General features: G+C 44.0%; 1 protein-coding gene across 3 annotated transcripts; it reads left to right on the top strand.

Moving 5' to 3' along the window:
- The first annotated feature begins 210 nt into the window (after window positions 1-210).
- Window positions 211-17,618, top strand: LOC149329821 (uncharacterized). 3 transcript variants are annotated; one of them, XM_089560499.1, is made up of 6 exons: window positions 211-493; window positions 1,389-1,467; window positions 2,039-2,113; window positions 6,362-6,492; window positions 14,449-14,557; window positions 17,551-17,618. In XM_089560499.1, exons 1-6 carry the CDS (start codon window positions 478-480, stop codon window positions 17,594-17,596), a joined length of 456 nt encoding a protein of 151 aa, XP_089416625.1. In that variant the 5' UTR covers window positions 211-477; the 3' UTR covers window positions 17,597-17,618. The 3 variants fall into 3 exon arrangements, with proteins under 3 accessions (XP_089416625.1, XP_089416624.1, XP_089416626.1); XM_089560498.1 differs by having other exon boundaries at window positions 1,386-1,467; XM_089560500.1 differs by having other exon boundaries at window positions 1,386-1,467; window positions 17,546-17,618.
- Window positions 17,619-17,975: the final 357 nt, after the last annotated feature.

Here is a 17,975-nt window from a genome sequence, read left to right as displayed (position 1 = left end):
GCCAACGGTGCAGCGGGGCGCGGCGTATGCTAACATTCAAACCGCGCGCCCCTGAAACCGGAACTGGAAGTCGTCCCTGGCAGCGAGGCGCAGCGCATGCAGCCATTCAAACTGCGCGCGTTGAAACCGAAACCGGATGTTATGAGACTCCACCCGCTTGGTGCGCTGCAGTCAAATGGGCCGCTGGGCCCTATGGGAGTGTCCGCTCTTTACCAATATCTTTCTCTATGCCGGCGCCATGTCAGTGCGTGCGTTGCCTCACGTTTTGTGTTATTTGGATTTTCATGGCATTGTTTGAGTGCTTGTGCGGCGGACATGTGTGAAGAACAGAAGTGTGTTTTGGAAGCCAACGACGAGTATTACGCCCAGTCAACATCGGTGAGTTTGGACGGGCAAAGCCGTGAAGAAAGGCAGCGCTACGACGTCTTGTCATCTGGAAAGGCAATGAAGACGACGGCGCGGTTTTACTAAGCCTGGATGAGCTGCATGATTGGTGAGTACCGTCACCGCTTCTCTATTACTGATCTGTATTCACACGCGTTATTAGTGTGCGGCTATATAGGGATGGCAGTGGAGGCAGTCTGCGTGCGGTTGCCTCAGCTATAATGCGTTGCCTGAAAAGAACGGACGTATAGCCTGCGTGACAAGTCTTGCTTCATAGCCTGCGTTTAGTACTCAGGTGCCGTGGTAAATAAAAATGCCACCAGAGATCACAGCAGAGTTATGCGGTCGCTTGCTAGCGCTGCGAAAAACTACAATGTTTACTACATTCAACTGGCATGGATTTGTACTGCGTAGAAGACGACGATCAGTGCCGCGGGTGAGAGCGCTTTTGCGTGGACAGCTGAGAACAGGCGAGGGAACTGACAACGGGTGATTTTGCTCGCGGCTGGTACCCATCGGATGGATTTGTGCTATTTAGAAGATTATTATGAGCGGCAGTGCTGCGCGATGAAGCACTCGCGCTAGGCGAACTGCGAACAGACGACGGATGGTTTTGCTCGGTGTTGGTGCTCATCGGATCAGTGCTTACTTCTTAATATTCGTCATGCAAATTATTTTGAAGACAGTGATCGCATGTGGAAGGCTGGCGCATATGTAGTAGTCATTTGTAAACTTTTTATCTGTGCTTCCCCATTGGAACAGAATTTGGCAATATTATGTCAGTTAGGTCGTTCTTGTGTCTTCCCTGAACTGTAGGCGTCCATGCTTCCTCTCCTTCAGGGCACTGAACTGTTGGGGATGCAACTGCACACTTATTTGGGATTTCAAGCTTTTTGCTGTATGCCTCGCTTATGCGGCCCGCTTTCAGGTCGTTCGCAATTGGTGACGGTTTGTTATTCATTTTCACTTTCTCTTATTTATTCTTGGTTGACTGCCGGCAGCAGTTCTCCGCGCTCGGAACTGTTCCCAGGCACGGAACCCTACCCACAGACCTCCCTGCACCTCACTCACCAGTGTTCTTCGGTATTTTTTTTTTGCTCTTGCCCCTACTTGCATTACCACTCGACAAATGCTTTGCTGTTTTTATTTGTGTGGAATTTGTTAAATGCACTACTAATTTTCGTATCATGCTCAGTTGTGACGTGAGATATCGGGCTCCTTGGTATTGAATGCATGTCTTTTGCATTTTCTCTTCTCATTTATGCAAGGTAAACTGGTCGACTGGGTGCTATGTTCAATTTAAGAATACATTAGACGCTGGTGCAAGGCACCCTAATAGTAATTAACTAAAGCCTGCGCATGCTATATTCGAATAGTTGGGCTCTTTTCATCATGCATAAGAATAAAGCGGTATTCCAGCCAGCTCATCTTTCAATGTGGTTATGACAGTCATGTAAATGTACTCAAAGAATGTGTATGGGTGTTTCACATACAATCTCCTTATTTATTTTGTCATGGGCCACCTCATTGCTTTTTGTGTTCCTATATTAATACCTCATTTTAGTTTCTGAAGCAGTCGACAGTTTGTTTTGTCGTCATTCATGACATTGTCACTGGCACTGACAGCTGTTGGTTGGGACGTATTTATCTGCAGTTGCCAGCTGCCAGCATCTGCTGGGCCATGCGTGCTTCCTGCCTTCAGCTGTGCCATCCCTCCAAGCCATTCATGGTAATTATCTTTTTCAGTTACGCATACCTTACCTGCCTGTTTTGAAAAATATTTTCAACATAGGCTCACTGCTGTGTTTAAAAATGCATGCAGAACTCTACATGCACTTTACAGCAGTACCTCAGCTTATTACATGAACTGCAAATTTGTACGAAATATAGCCGCACATGTAGCTCTTGACACTGCGCTGTTATTATAAAGTTGAGCCTGCTTCAGGTGCAGTGACTATTCCACACCTGTTGCCTTTTATGCATGTGTGTCCTCTAAAAGGGCCAAAATGTTCGTTTATCTTTTAAAAACGTTGTGCTGTACAATAATACTTTAATGGTATTTAGTGCTTGTACATTGAAATGTCAGTCAGTAAAGTAACATTGTATGATGACACCAAATCTTGCGTGGCATAGCATCCTTGCAGCGTACTTGGCAAGCTCCTGTCAGCGCAGATGTATTGCTGGTTTATTGCTGTGGCATGTGGTTATACTGTACAGTTTGTACCTCTACGTTCTTGACAGTATCCTTGAAAAATTTTAAATTGGTTTTTGAGCCAAGGAAGTGACAGAGTAACTGTCTCACATCTTGATAGGCACCTGAACAATGATGCAAGGGAAGGGATAAAGGAGGGAGTTAAAGAAGAAAAGAGGTGCCGTAGCAGAGGGCTGCAGAATAATTTTGGCCACCTGGGGATCTTTATCCTTGCATGACATCAAACAGCATGCAGTTTAGCCTGTGTTCACTTGGGCCTGCATAAAAAAAAACGAGCAGACCTTCTTAGAACTAACATTTCATTGCACCAGCTACTTTGTAGCTTTGACTGCAGTGACCTGAAATCAACTGTTGTTTACTTTGCACAACCCACATACCCTGAACAAGATGTGATGATGCTAGACGAGGTGACCCTCTCTGCATAGCAGCAGGTTGGTTCAGGAAATGCGAAGACTCATGGAGAACCGCTCAGTTATATTTGATTTCATGTTATTGTAGTATTAATGGTGAGTTGTAGTATAAGTGATGAATTCTTGCAAATGATTGAGGACATCAATACTCAGTGTGAAAATGAGAGCTAAATCAATACTTAATAATCAGGAAAGAGGCCTTTTTATGAAATGCAGTAAGGTACTGGAAGTCGAAACAGAATACACCTCGGCCAGGTCATGCACAGATATAGAGCATTTGAAAGAAATGGTTGGGAGAATAAGAAAGGGGTTTATTGCCTTAGGCATGCACTCAGAAGTTACGAGCAGCACCTTGCAGTATGCTCAAAAAGAAATTTTAAACTGCTTTGCCTTTGCTAAGCTGTCGGGAAAAGTGGGGTACTTTACAAAGGGCTTAAAATTGAGAACAGTGCGGTGAACCACTCAGGAAAATCATAGGGTTAATGATAAGAGATTGGGAGAGAACTGAGTTGGTTGGAAATAAATGCGAATTAAAATCTGAGCGGGAATCATAAATGGACATAGGCAGGACATACATTTTTTAAAGAAGCTGGCTATCCTTTTGGATAGTGGAGCGGTTACTCACAGCAGGAAATTGTGCTGTTCTTGCTTTCATTTTATGGACATATGCTTTGTGTCTTACATCTCTTGGCCTGCCATAGGCAGCATATGCTCATAATAAATTTTTACCTGTCTAATTATGTGGCACAGGGAGAATTGAACTATATAACCTCATCAATGCACACCCTCTCTGAAGTGAACTTTGTCAGCCCCGTCAGTCACCACATTGATGCATGTCACCCCAAATGGGAGCCGTCATGGTGGCTGAGTGGTTATTGTGCTTGGCTGCTGACCCGGAAGAGGCAGGTTCGATTCCAGCCAGTTTTGATTCCAGCTGTACTAGTCTCATTTCAATGGAGACGAAATGCTAGAGGCCCAGGTACCGTGTGATGTCAGCACACCTAAAGAATTTTCCAGTCCTCTACAATAGCGCCCTGTATAGCCTGCGCCGCTTTGTGGCATTAAACCCTTTAAAACCAAGTAAAGTAATGAATACATCATTTCCAAAAATTGTTTAAATTTATTATTTTCTAAACGTTAACAATTTTCTGCACCTGTTTTCCTTCGTCTTTCCCTCTTATTTCCTCCCTCATGCTGAGTAACAGGTCAGTGATTTTAAGTAAATATTTTGTTCATTTCATTAGCAAAGTTTCTCTGTCTCTCTCTATTGCTTTGCTTTTTGTATCTGCAGTATAGTATTATGCAGAAATATGTCAAGATTAGATCCAAGAGATATGGCCTAGATTTTAAGTTCTATAGTCAACCACACATTACTTATTACACTATCAAGGCTTTTTTTTGGCATGTGCTACCTGGTACAGAACTGATGTGGCCTACAGCGGTAAATATTGTTTGAATGTGCATAAATTGAATAGGAAGGCAAATTTCCCAATTGACTATGTAAATAGATTGGGCAATCATGTGCTCACAAAGCTCATAAACTTTTCTGTTTCCAAAACTTTCTGTAAAAGGCACTGACTCACTGAAATACACTACAGTTACTTTTGCCTAATCCTGTTATTATTTACTGAAGATTGGTTTGAGGGAAAGTCCACTGAGCTCGAATGAGTGCACGGCAGCTTGTCTTTGTCCAAAGTATTTGGAGAATAATGAATTTTGTTACCTGGCAGAGATAAAGCAAGGATGGCAGTGTTTTGTAATGTCCACAGGGCATTCTTCCAAAGCCCAGTATGCATGTAATTCCTTCATTTTGTGCAACATAAAATGTCTTCCCTTTACACTCATGGTTGAAACAAAATGCTATTTGAATACTTCACCACTCAAAAAATGAAGGCCATTGTGCTGCTGTACAAAATATCAGGCTGCAGCGGTTGTTGCGAGGCAAATTCACCAGGTTGTCATCATCATCAGTCTAACACCCAATGCAGGGCAGAGGCCTCTCCCATGTCTCTCCAATTAACCCTGTCCTTCGCCAGTTGTGGCCACCGTATCCCCACAAACTTCTTAATCTCATCCGCCCGCCTAACTTTCTGCTGCCCCCTGCTACGTTTGCCTTCTCTTGGAATCCACTCTATCACTCTTAAGGACCACTGGTTATCTTGCCTTTGCATTACATCTCCTGCCCAAGCCCATTTCTTCCAAATAACCCATGTTTTTTTCACACCTATTTGTCAGGCTCCGCGTTTTTTCTCACCTATTCGTCAAGCTGCAAGCCACTTGCACGCTCTACAAACCTATTTAAAGTACATTATCCAGCATTGTTGGCATGGAGTGTGTAGTGCTAAAACAAAAAATAATACAATAGCTGATGATCTGCTAGAGCAACAGAATTCCAAGAGTTTGAGAAGGGCAGTGGGAGAACTAGCAAGGCGGGATAGCGAAATTCGACAAGCAGTGGACAGGGATCCTGCAACTTGTAGAGGACAGGCAAATTGGAGACTTGTGGAAGGGGCTGTAGTCTTGAGTGCGCCTAGCCGGCCTTGTGATGCATTGTATAGGGCCCTTTGTTTTTGAGTAAAACTGGTTTCTCCTGATTGTTGCATTCCAGAAAGATTCATCAAGATTGGGTTAAACCCAAGTTTCACGTGCAAATGTGCCTGTAAGAAAGTGTAGATTGATAATGCATGAAGCTAAAGAACCACTGGAGAGTAGTGGATACGTCTCGTATTTCTTCGTAGCTATATTGTTTAAACAGTGCTGGCTATTTTAATTCCTTTTTAATGCTTATTGCTTGTCGAGTTGCATAAAATTTTAGGATAAATTGAAAGCTGCAGGTAGGTTTAATTACAATAATTATACCCGTATTTCTGAAGCTCTGTTCGAAGAGAGGTCCACATTTTGTGTGCATGCTTTGAATTTGATTATTTTCACACTGCAAAATGGAGGACAGGTCTGCTGTGAGAGTTTTTTTGCAATGAAGCGAGAGCAAGTGGTGCGGAATGCTTGTTACTGTGTCGCCCTGCCAATATTTCTAGAACCCCTGGGACCACTGAGCTTGTGAGTATCTATGACTCAAAAGGTCGGAGCTGATTGCCCATTCCGTGGTTGTCTGTATTAACCGGTGCAAGGCCAAGGGCTCATAGCTAACAAGCATATGACACCATAGAACTAGATGCAGTCAGGCTGGGACTGTGCAGTATGTCAGTGTTAACGAGGTCGTGATAAACGAGGTTTACTCTGCGAAGCTAGTGTGAAATAATAATTGTTCTTATGGAAAATATCGTTTTTTCTTAGTCATTGCAGCAATACAAGCATATCAAATCTGATATCTCTCACTCATCCCTCTATGTTTCAGTTTCAAGGGACCAAGAGTTGCGTGGAAGTCGTGCAAGCCACAAAGTTGCGTGCGGCTTGAGCCAGCAATCAGGAGCAGGCTGGGAATTTGCGAATTGCCAGTGGTATTCGCTCAGTCAAGCAGGCTTTACTGTAAGTACAGTGTTTTCGCCATAGCATTTCTTTGAAAAGTACGCATTGAGCTTGAATAGGACAAGCTGTCGGTCTAGTTGGTCTGATCCTTTGTGGTTGACAGAGCTTAGAAACACAGACTGGGGTCAGAAAGAAAAAATATGAGGGCACAGGTGCTGACTACAGATTTATTCCAGAATCACCGAAACACTGCATATATAACCAAAACACAGGCGCCAACAGCAACAGGTGGCAATTTTATGCACTCGTGGCAACAATAAGTGATATGGCCAATAGTGGGAAAACAACACAAACTAGAAACAGAAACCAAGACTATAGAGAAGGGAAGGATGAAACCATAACAAGGTTAAAGGAATAGTTTTAAGCAAGTCATTTTTAAGACCACCAGCACGTGAAACAGTGGAACGGTTTGACCAAAATTTTCAAGTACTGGTCTGATAACACGGAACTAAAACACTACACGCAAACACAGATCAAGGGCAGTGAAATAAAAGTAAAATGGCAAGAAAAAACATGCCGTGAAAAGAAAATGGTGATTGGGCAAGCAAACAAGAATTGGTCTACAAAGGTGAAGTGAGCTAAAAAACTGAAAGAATAAAAGGGGAATAAATGCACATGAGCAACAAAGGTGAAGCCAAGAATTAACATGGCTACAGGAGGAAGATGAGCTACTGTAAAAACGAGAGAGATAAAATATCAATAAATGAAATGAAATTTAAGCGCACACGAAAAACGCACACAAGAGGAGATAGACACAGGACAGGCGCTAACTTCATCTGATTTATTCGCAGGTAAGAGAGCGAAAATATATACATAAAACGAGGCATGCGCAGTAAAGAAACAGATCGTCATATCACAATGCGTGCTCAAGGTATCTGTATTCTGCCTGCAAAAGATTAACTGATGTATCACTCACACAGTCATGCCCCCTCTTCCTGATGTGAAATGCTTCTAATAATTCACGTGCCGTCTTATCACCGCTCCTGCCAAGAATCTTTATCTCCTTCAGCCGCTCTGCAGTTCGCACAATGGTCAGCCAAATGTGTCCCTCCACCCCTTAATGCCCGCAAATGTTCCCCCGCCCGGTCATTGACACACCGCCCAGTCTGGCCTATGTAAGCCCTACCGCAGGTCAAAGGTATCTCGTAAACGACACCGGAACAGCAGTCGACATACTTCTTTGAGTGCTTCTTCCTGCAGCCACTCTTCTTTTCCGTGCATGAAATGCGTGAGCAAAGGTGGGCAAGTTTCTTCGGTGCGGAGAACACCACAGGAACGCCGTGTCGGCTTGCCACCTTCTTCACATGATGGGCAACCTTGTGGATATACGGAACCACTACTGGTTTAAACGAGTTCCTTTCTAGTACGTTCGCTTTGGCGAACATGACCTGCTTGGTTTTTCGAAGAAGGGCCTCGGCCACAGAAACAATGACCGCGCAGGGGAACCCAGCCATAAGTAGCCGGCGTACTTGCTTATTAAAGCTACACTGCATAGCATGCGGGCACGACTTCGAGAGAGCAGACCCCAGGCATAGGCCGGCAATAGACCTCTTAACTGTTTTGGAATGAGCGGAATCAAAAGGTAAAAGCTCTTTCTGTGCCCTCGGAGCGTACTCCCAACAAACATGATCAACTCCTATAGTAAAATTGACATCTAAAAACTGCAACGAACCTTGTAAAGGGAGTTCGTACGTAAATCTCAATCCCCTCCCGTTCTGCTGAAAGCTCTCCAGGATGCTGCCAACTGCTTCGGTGTAAGAAATGTTGTTTAGTTTTTTCAAAACAATAAGAAAATCGTCTACGTACCTAAAAACTTTCAGCACTCCCTTCCCATTAAAGCTTTGCTCAAGGGCGCGGTCAATAAAAGCTAAAAACAGGTTACAAAGCACAGGGGCTACGCAGGACCCAATGCAGATCCCTTGTCTCTGACGATAAAATTTTTTCTCAAAAGAGATAAAAGTGACACCTAAATAAAACTCAAGAACGCGCATAAAATTGTCCACCTAAGACCGCATGAGTTCTGGAACTCCACCTCTCCGCTTTCTTCTATCGCGCTCCTAACATCACCGAACAAAACATCGTGGGGCACAGAATAAAACAGATCTTCCACATCTACCGAGAACATATACCCAACTGCAGAATTACCCTCGAGAAACTGTACAACCTGCAGCGAGTTTTTTACAGTAAAGGGGTCATGGACCTGTAGAGAGCCTAGGTGTTTCTGCAGGTACCTACTGAGGACGTGCCTATGTACCTATGTCGGCACGGTCATTGTTTCTGTGGCCGAGGCCCTTCTTCGAAAAACCAAGCAGGTCATGTTCGCCAAAGCGAACGTACTAGAAAGGAACTCGTTTAAACCAGTAGTGGTTCCGTATATCCACAAGGTTGCCCATCATGTGAAGAAGGTGGCAAGCCGACACGGCGTTCCTGTGGTGTTCGTCGCACCGAAGAAACTTGCCCACCTTTGCTCACGCATTTCGTGCACGGAAAAGAAGAGTGGCTGCAGGAAGAAGCACTCAAAGAAGTATGTCGACTGCTGTTCCGGTGTCGTTTACGAGATACCTTTGACCTGCGGTAGGGCTTACATAGGCCAGACTGGGCGGTGTGTCAATGACCGGGCGGGGGAACATTTGCGGGCATTAAGGGGTGGAGGGACACATTTGGCTGACCATTGTGCGAACTGCAGAGCGTGCGAGCCGCGGCTGAAGGAGATAAAGATTCTTGGCAGGAGCGGTGATAAGACGGCACGTGAATTATTAGAAGCATTTCACATCAGGAAGAGGGGGCATGACTGTGTGAGTGATACATCAGTTAATCTTTTGCAGGCAGAATACAGATACCTTGAGCACGCATTGTGATATGACGATCTGTTTCTTTACTGCGCATGCCTCGTTTTATGTATATATTTTCGCTCTCTTACCTGCGAATAAATCAGATGAAGTTAGCGCCTGTCCTGTGTGTATCTCCTCTTGTGTGCGTTTTTCGTGTGCGCTTAAATTTCATTTCATTTATAGCTATGCACCATCTAGCCCAAACAGAAGTTTTGTTAAGTTATAAAATATCAAAATGGGAAATTCAATTAGTATTAAAGATAAAAGCAAACAAAAACGCGAAAATAGAGGAGTTGGCAGAAAAGTCAAGGCATGCAAGATGTTTTTAAAACCAGGGCTAGGTCAAACATCCTGAAGAAAGGCAATCTTTTTTTCTGAGGGTGTTCTTGCCCATTAATCCTCGAGCCTCAAAATCCCGGCGGCTCCCACCAGTTCATGTCGGCTTATTCTGGTGCTTTTTTAACACAATGGCACTTTTTCGAACATGGGTGGCATGGCTTTTTTCGGTCACAGTTTTGGCAATGGACTTGCAGATTTAGGACGTGCTTGTAGGCCAGTTGGTTGGAAATCGTTAGAAAAACCGCAAAACAGAATGGGACAAAGGCAGGCAAAACACAAGGCGGTACGACAACTGAACATTTATTGAAGAAATGAGTGCTCATATGGATCAGTTGCGCATGTAATCTGCAAACAATCATTGCAAAAACAACCTAGGGAGGGAAACAAATTCCAATTCTTTCTGAAAAATGGACACAGAAGGCGTGCTATCCCACCTATCTGGCTTCGACCTCAGGATGGCAACAGCCTTGAGAATTTCTTTCCAACTGGCCCTTTATTCATCCAATAATAGTGTGCAGTTCAGTTTAGGTTAAGTCTTTACAACTGGGACAGTGGACAGGCAGGCAAGGTCGTCCGGGCCTACCCAAGGAATGCTAATACTCTTGCAAGGGAGTGTTTCACCATCTACCAATTTGGCCGGTATAAAATCGACCACAGCTGAGAGGAATCGTGTACACCACCCCCGTTGCACATGGCATGAGGCATTCAAAAAGTACCGCCAACGGGCATGTTGTACGAGATTCCCCTCAGCTGTGGCCAGTTTTATATCGTCCAAAGTGGTAGATGTTTACACATTTGTTTGCAAGAGTATGCGTGTTCCTTGAGTAGACCCGGAGGCATTTGCCGTCCCACTCACTGTCTCATTGTAGACTGCTATCCCAAACTGAACTGCACACAGATTATTGGATGAAGAAAGAAGCAGTTGGAAAGAGAAATTGTCGAGGCTGTTGCCATCTTGAGGTTAGAGCCAGATAAGTGTGTCAGCACGCCTACTGTGTTCATTTTTCAGGAAAATTAGCGTTTCTGTCTGTGTTTCCCCCGGTTGTTTTTGTTTCGTTTTTGAGCAGGTGATTGTCATATTTGCTCAGCTCTATGGTTGCCATTGAATTTTTTTGCCTCTTTACGATTGTTTGCAGATTACACACGTGACTTGTCTATATAAGCACTGCTGTTCAATAAATTTTCAGTTGTCAGTACGGCCTTGTGTTGTCACCTGCCTCTGTGTGATAGTTTTGTGGTTTTGCTCTTTCCGACTGGCAGATTCCCGAGAAATGTACCCGATAAATCAATCTTATGCTCCCTTATCCTTTCATTGATGCCAATGTATACCTTGCCGCAAGACAAAAGGATTGATTAAATGCCCTCCGCGCATGGCGCTAAGGGTTTTCTGTGCTGCGTGGTGCAGCGTCTTTTTTTTTCATTTAGGATTCCGCAACTGCAATAGGTGCTAGGGGGTCAGAAAAGGCAATGTCTACTCCTGCTTTCTCTCCGATTTTCTTAAGGTTCTGTGAAATTTACCTTTAGAAAATTCGAGAGATAGAGTAGATGCTTTTTTTGCTGCCGCCCCCCCCCATCACCTATCACACCTCTCTAGGATCGTCAATGAAAAAGAAAAAAGAAACAGGCTGCACTGCATTGCACAGAAACCCTTAGTGGCATGCACAAGAAGTGCTTTCTCAATCCCTTTTTCTTGCTGCAAGGTATACATTGGCATCAATGGAAGGCTAAGAGAGCATTACACTGATTTATCGGGTACATCTCTTAGGTACCTGCAAGTCCACTGCTGATAATGGGACGCAAAAAAGCCATGCTGCCCAAAGTTCGAGAAAGCCACTGTGTTAATAGAGCCCCGTAATAAGCTGACGCAATGCAATGGTGGAAGCCACAGAGATTTTCAGGCTCCGGGGTGAATGTAAAGAATACGCTTGGTTTCACTCGGAGGATTGCCTTTCTTTGTGGACGTACTTGATCTAGCCCTGGTTCTACATGTGTGTTACATGCCTTGCCTCCTGCCAACTTCCCTCTTTTGGTGTTTTTCCTTGATTTTTGCCTTCATACTGGTTATTGAATTTTACTTTTTTATATTTTATCTCTCGGCTTCACTGTACGTCATCTTCCACTTTTAACCATCTTAATTGTTGGCTTCACCTTTGTGGCTCATGCGCGTTTTTATTCCCCTTTTATCCTTTTAATTTTTAGCACACTTCACCTTCGCTTGTTGCTTAATTCTCGTTTGCTTACCCAATCGCCATTTTGCTTCTATTGCGTGTTTTTTCTTGCCATTTCTCCATTTTTTTTTTTCACTGGGCTTGGTCTGTGTGTGTGTATAAGGTTTTTTAGTTCCATTTTATCAGACCAGTTCTTAAATATTCTTTCGGTCAAACCTATCCACTGTTGGCAGTCTTTTAAAAATGACTTGCTTATAAATTTTTCTCTCACCTTGTTCTGGTTTTATCCTGTGCTGTGTCCTCTGGTTTTTGCTTCTAGCTTTTGTTGTTTTTCCACTACTTCTCATACCACTTCTTGTTACCACGAGTGCATAAATCGCTGCGTGTTGGTGCCTGTGGTGTGGGTATTTATGCAGTATGTCGGCAGTTCTGGGAAAAGTTTTAAGTTCAGTGCCTGTGCCATCATCTTTTTTGTTTCTGTCCCTTGTCTGTATGTCTGAGTGCTGTCAACCACAATCGGTGCATTGAGCTGACTGCTCTGCAGCTACCCATGTGTATGCAATGAAGTGGCTTCAAGAATAATGTACACAAAAAAATTGATTCCTTAAAATTTCTGGCATGTTTTTTAGGAAAACATTTGGCATTTAAAGGGCTAAGAGTGCTCTGGAAATCTAAAAATTATGTGCTTCTTGGGGCCTTTCCTCAAATTTCACATCACCTTGTAGCGTGATGCAAGACGTTCAAGTTGTTACCCACAGTTTACTTTTTTGTTGCCCACTTATTGGCTGCCACCTTCTTTGGGAGGCAGTGTCATGGGGTTTGGGAGACAATCTGATTCCTGTGTGTTGGCTGAAGCTGTCTAAGCTTTTGGATGTGGGGAGCAGGTTCACGGTGCCAACTTTTGGCTGTAACTACAGTTTGGCCATGACTGTTAGTCCTTTTCTGTGATGCAGTGTCATTTATGTAATGCATAATTTGATGATGAAGCAGTCTCAGGGGTTGCGGTGCTCAGCTGTTGACTTCAAAGACACAGGATCGATCCTGGCCGCGGCAGTCGCATTCTGATGGTGACAAAATGCTGGAAGCTTGTGTACTGTGCGATGTCAGTGCACGTGAAAGAACCCCATGTGGATGAAATTATCAGAGCCCTTCACTATGGCATCCCTCATAGCCTGAGTCACTTGGGACATTAAACCCCATAAATCCAAACCCATTTTGGTACTTCTCAGCTTCGCCGCTGGCCTCTGCAGGCCAGCGAAACCTCCCACAAGTTGACGAACGGCAGTTTTTACACCATTCGTAAATGCCTACATAGACGCTACATCATTGGTGGCAAAGGTTGCCAGATGTGCAAGCGTTTCCGGTAGTTTTTCTCTGTTGCTTTCGTCAGGCAGCTTGCAAAAGATGTTTTACTAGGCTAATAAACGGTGAGGTTCTTTGTGTTCTTAAGGTGGTGCAGCGTGATAAAACAGACACATAATAGCCATGCCATGCTTTTTTGTAGCCAAAGGCAATTTTTCGCCTTATTCTCATCATCATTTGCCTTTCATGCTTCCTCGAGGGACGGCAGTTGGAAGAAGGTCTCTAGAGCAGCTCCTTGTCTGAAGAAATGCCGAGTGGCATTCTTCAATCCTAACTGCCCATCAAATGGAAGAGCAGTTGTTTTCTCCACTCCACAGAGTGGAGACGGAGTATCGAGTTGAGGCGCACTTCTGAATTCGGCGGTTAGCCTTTCATAGGCAGCAGATATGCGCAATAAACTTTATTTGCTGTTAATCTTCCAGTTAAACACCAAATCCTCCTCATTCCTCATCAGTGCACACACTGTGTAAGGAACTTTGTCACTCCCTTTGTCACCACTTTGATGTATGCCATCCCTAATTCAGGGGCTGTATAATTTTTGAAATTTTGTTGAAATTGCTTGAAAACCTTTGCAATTTCCTGCACCTCTCTTTTTCCCCCAAGTCCCAAACCTACGCAGAGTGCAAGTGGGTTTTTAAACTCCAGCTAAATTTTGTTATTCATCAAAGGGCTTTTCTCTCTACTGCTTTGCTGGGTGTATCTGAAGTATAATATTATGCACCAGTGTGTGAAGCTTTGCTCCCAGAGCTATTAGCCCGAGGTAGTAATTTTAGAGCATTGCGTTGCGTTCTCAGCCTGGTTGCGTTTTGAGCCTGAGTTGTGCTGATTCCACGGATAGAACCCAAGTTGGCAGCCTCCAATGCAGCAGTGTATCCCAGTAGTTGCCATGGGAGCCGAGGTGGTTAGATAATGGAATAAAATAATAGCAGGTGGCAGTGTGATGCTCGAGCACCACAGCTCGAAACTAAACTATATCGATCAGTATATGTATATCTGTCTGGCAGGCATTAAAGTCTGGCTGCTTAGTCACGACATTCCTGTAAAATTAGTGGGTGAACCGTTTGGCATGAATGTACCAGATGGTGTCATACGATTCAGCCTGTCGTGCAGCATAAACTTACTAGTTAAGTTAGAGCCTTTCTTGCAGCACGGATTCGAACTGACAACCTATGTTAGGTGTATTAATGCTCATTATTCGATCTGCTCATTTTTTATATTCAACCACACTAACATTACTTATTACCCCATTTGTGCAGATTCCTTCTGGCACTATTTGAAGCTGAAGGGTTGCTCGGCTGAGGATCTCCAAAAGTACCACAAGAAGGTGACGCGCTACCTGGCACAGAAGTGCTGTGGCCTGCGGCGGTAAATATCTGTTCAAGCCAATAGTCTCTTGTTATATGCATGAATAGATTGGGTAAGCTCATGTGCTTACAAAACTCGTAACTTGACTGTATTTCCTAACTGTCTGTATGGTACACTTAGGCACTGGAATAACCTGCAAATCGCACTGGAATTTGCCTACTATAGTGAGATACTGCTTTACCCAAGTTCTGCTTAAGGATAGTCTGCTACTGAGATGACGCACAGAAGATTATATTTATGAACCAGACTGTTAACAGCACTTATGGACCACATTAGCAGACTGTTCTGAGACCGCACACAGCCAGGCTTTTCAGCGTGGAAGAGGCGGCTTTAGACAAGGCAGGCGAGCGCTCTGTTCCTGCACATTAAGTAGCTGTCGGATGAATCTCGAAAAAATATGAACGACGCGCCAGGAATATGACTACTACAACCCTTCGGAGATGTGCACTGCACAGTATACGGCCATGCCAGCGACATGTCTTTCTGTTCAAACTTTCTCTAAAACCGCTGTCACTACGCAGAAGCAGGTTGCAGTATCTGTACTAAGAATCTCTTAGTGAAGCAGCGCAACGGCACAAGGCCAAGGGAAGAAGGGGACAAAAACAGCGCTGAACTGACAACAAATGTTTATTCCGGATGCTAACAGCATATATATACTCTTTTGCACCTTAGAAAAAACAAAGAAACAGAGAGCAGCAGAAAGTATCAATCCCAGTCATTATGCGCATGCAGCTGTATCGCGTGTACATCGATCATTTGAAATCGGGAAGTTGTGCTCTTTCACCGAGATGGCAACGGAAGGAGTGCTGATACAATTCGCACCCAGCATCATGATCTCAGATGCCTCAATAATCTCTCGTGTAAGCTTATCCTTGTGTTTGGTAACAACTTGGCTGTTTTTGAATTCTGGGTAACATGAACAGTCACGACAGTGAGTACCTATGTGGCGGGCCGTGTTCTTGACATTGTTTGCGTGCTCTTTAAGTCTTTCATTAAGACACCGGCCAGTTTGGCCGATGTATGACCCACCACACTTCAACGGGACTGAGTACACCACGTTGTCTTGGCATGGCACATACTTCATCCTGTGGTTTTTCTTGCAATTATGACCAGATTCCGATCTTTTATCCGGGCGATTAACTCTCGCACACAAGCCACTCAGTCTGACAGGAGCCGAAAAAACAACATCTACTCCTGCCTTTTTGCCTATTCTCTTCAAATTGTGGGACACAACATGAACATAAGGTATTACTGCCAGATTTTTTTGCTTGGAATGGGGGACAGCTTTGCCCTCCTTCAGCTTTTTCAATATCCCTTCTGCTACTGATGCCAGAATATGAAGGGGGTATTTTGCGTCTGTTAGCCTATCAACCTGATTGGAGAAACTAAATTCAAACTTGTGTGGGCAGGATTTTTGCATGGCATTTTGAAAGCATGACGCCACAATGCCTCTTTTAACAAGCTTCGAATGGGCTGAGCTGTATGGAAGTAAGGGCTTTTTACCCCTAGGATCAAATGCCCAGCATTCATGGAAATCAGTAAAATATAAGGTCAGATCAAGGAACTTAATGCGATCATTCACAGCCACTTCATGCGTAATTTCCAGCGGCGAAAGCACTTCACAGAATATCGCGCACAGGCCATTCACTTCCGCAGCGAAGCTAGCCGGGTCACAATCTAGTAAAATTAGGTAATCATCTACATATCGGAACACTCTTGCAACTGTTGAGCTCATGAGTGATTGTTCGAGTGCCCTGTCAAGCTTAGCAAGGAACATGTCACTTAGCAATGGAGCGATGCAAGATCCTATGCAGATCCCATTCTTTTGAATAAAAACAGTTCACTGTCGTGACTGTTCATGTTACCCAGAATTCAAAAACAGCCAAGTTGTTACCAAACACAAGGATAAGCTTACACGAGAGATTATTGAGGCATCTGAGATCATGAAGCTGGGTGTGAATTGTATCAGCACTCCTTCCGTTGCCATCTCGGTGAAAGAGCACAACTTCCTGATTTCAAATGATCGATGTACACGCGATACAGCTGCATGCGCACAATGACTGGGATTGATACTTTCTGCTGCTCTCTGTTTCTTTGTTTTTTCTAAGGTGCAAAAGAGTATATATATGCTGTTAGCATCCGGAATAAACATTTGTTGTCAGTTCAGTGCTGTTTGTCCCCTTCTTCCCTTGGCCTTGTGCCGTTGCGCTGCTTCACTAAGATATGTCAGACCAACTCGCCCACCAGTTCATGTTGTACTAAGAATTCGTATCTTAAAGGAAAAAAGAAAGCGCAATGTCCACCTTTGGCACGATTTCTGCAGTGATGTGCGTTCTGCCGGCTGACAGTACACCGCTTGCTTGGTGTTGTAGGCCTAACATGTGCTTTACTCAAGGTGTAGCGAGAAGCGCTTTTGAACTAGCCACCAGCGATCACAGAAATGTCTACTCTTTTTACCGCCTCTACAATAACTTTATGGTGGTATGAACGTGCAGTTTTTATTCCCGCAACGTCTTCGTAAGTGAAGCGCGCGGAAAAACGGGCCAGGCGGACCGCCTCGCACTGATAGATGCGGGTTGCATGCACGGACTCATTCTGAGCCGTTGGCAGAACAGTCATTACAGGCCATGATGCACTTGGTCACACGTTGCATGCACGTCTGCATCTTGATTTCTATCTGGAAACAGCTTGGTTGACGTCACTTCTGTCAGTAAAGTGCTCTGCATGCCAATGTCTCTCCCATTCCGGACGGTTCCCGCCAGCCATCGTATGAAGCGGCGTGTGCATATTCTTCAGTTGTATAATTGAGGCTTTAATGCATTATTCCTATGGGTTTACGTCGGGCCCGTGCCAATTTGATGTTAAATGTGGATCGTTGCATGAAAGGGGAATGCATAATCAAGATTCCACTGTATGACTTTTGTAACATTTGCATGCATTTGTTGTGTATGCATACTATATATATCACTGTTCTTTTTCTTCACCTAGGACAGTCTGAACAAGAGAGACCTGCTGAAGAAATATTCTGTATATATATAAATAAATAGTCGATTTGCTCCAAGTGAGGCGTTTTTATACCTGGCTGTACTGCAGGAATGCATCGAATGTTCAGAGTCAGACTGCTGCTCTGTAGCTGCATATTAATTGACAAATAAAGCGTACTTGGTAATGACTACAGGAATACAACACACTACACAAATGCACTACAGAAGGCAGACTACAGAGATACGACACTACAGAATTACGTCACTACAGAAGACAGACTACAGAAATACTACACTACAGAAAGACTACAGAAATACTACACTACAGAAGACAGACTACAGAAATACTACACTACAGAAGACAGACTACAGAAGTACGACACTACAGACTACAGAGGACAGACTACAGAAATACTACATGCCCAAAATACGAC

Source organism: Amblyomma mixtum, chromosome 9 (genome assembly GCF_055824585.1).
Source record: "Amblyomma mixtum isolate Tamu chromosome 9, ASM5582458v1, whole genome shotgun sequence".
Classification (NCBI taxonomy): domain Eukaryota; kingdom Metazoa; phylum Arthropoda; class Arachnida; order Ixodida; family Ixodidae; genus Amblyomma; species Amblyomma mixtum.
This window is presented reverse-complemented; position numbering and strand designations above follow the sequence as displayed.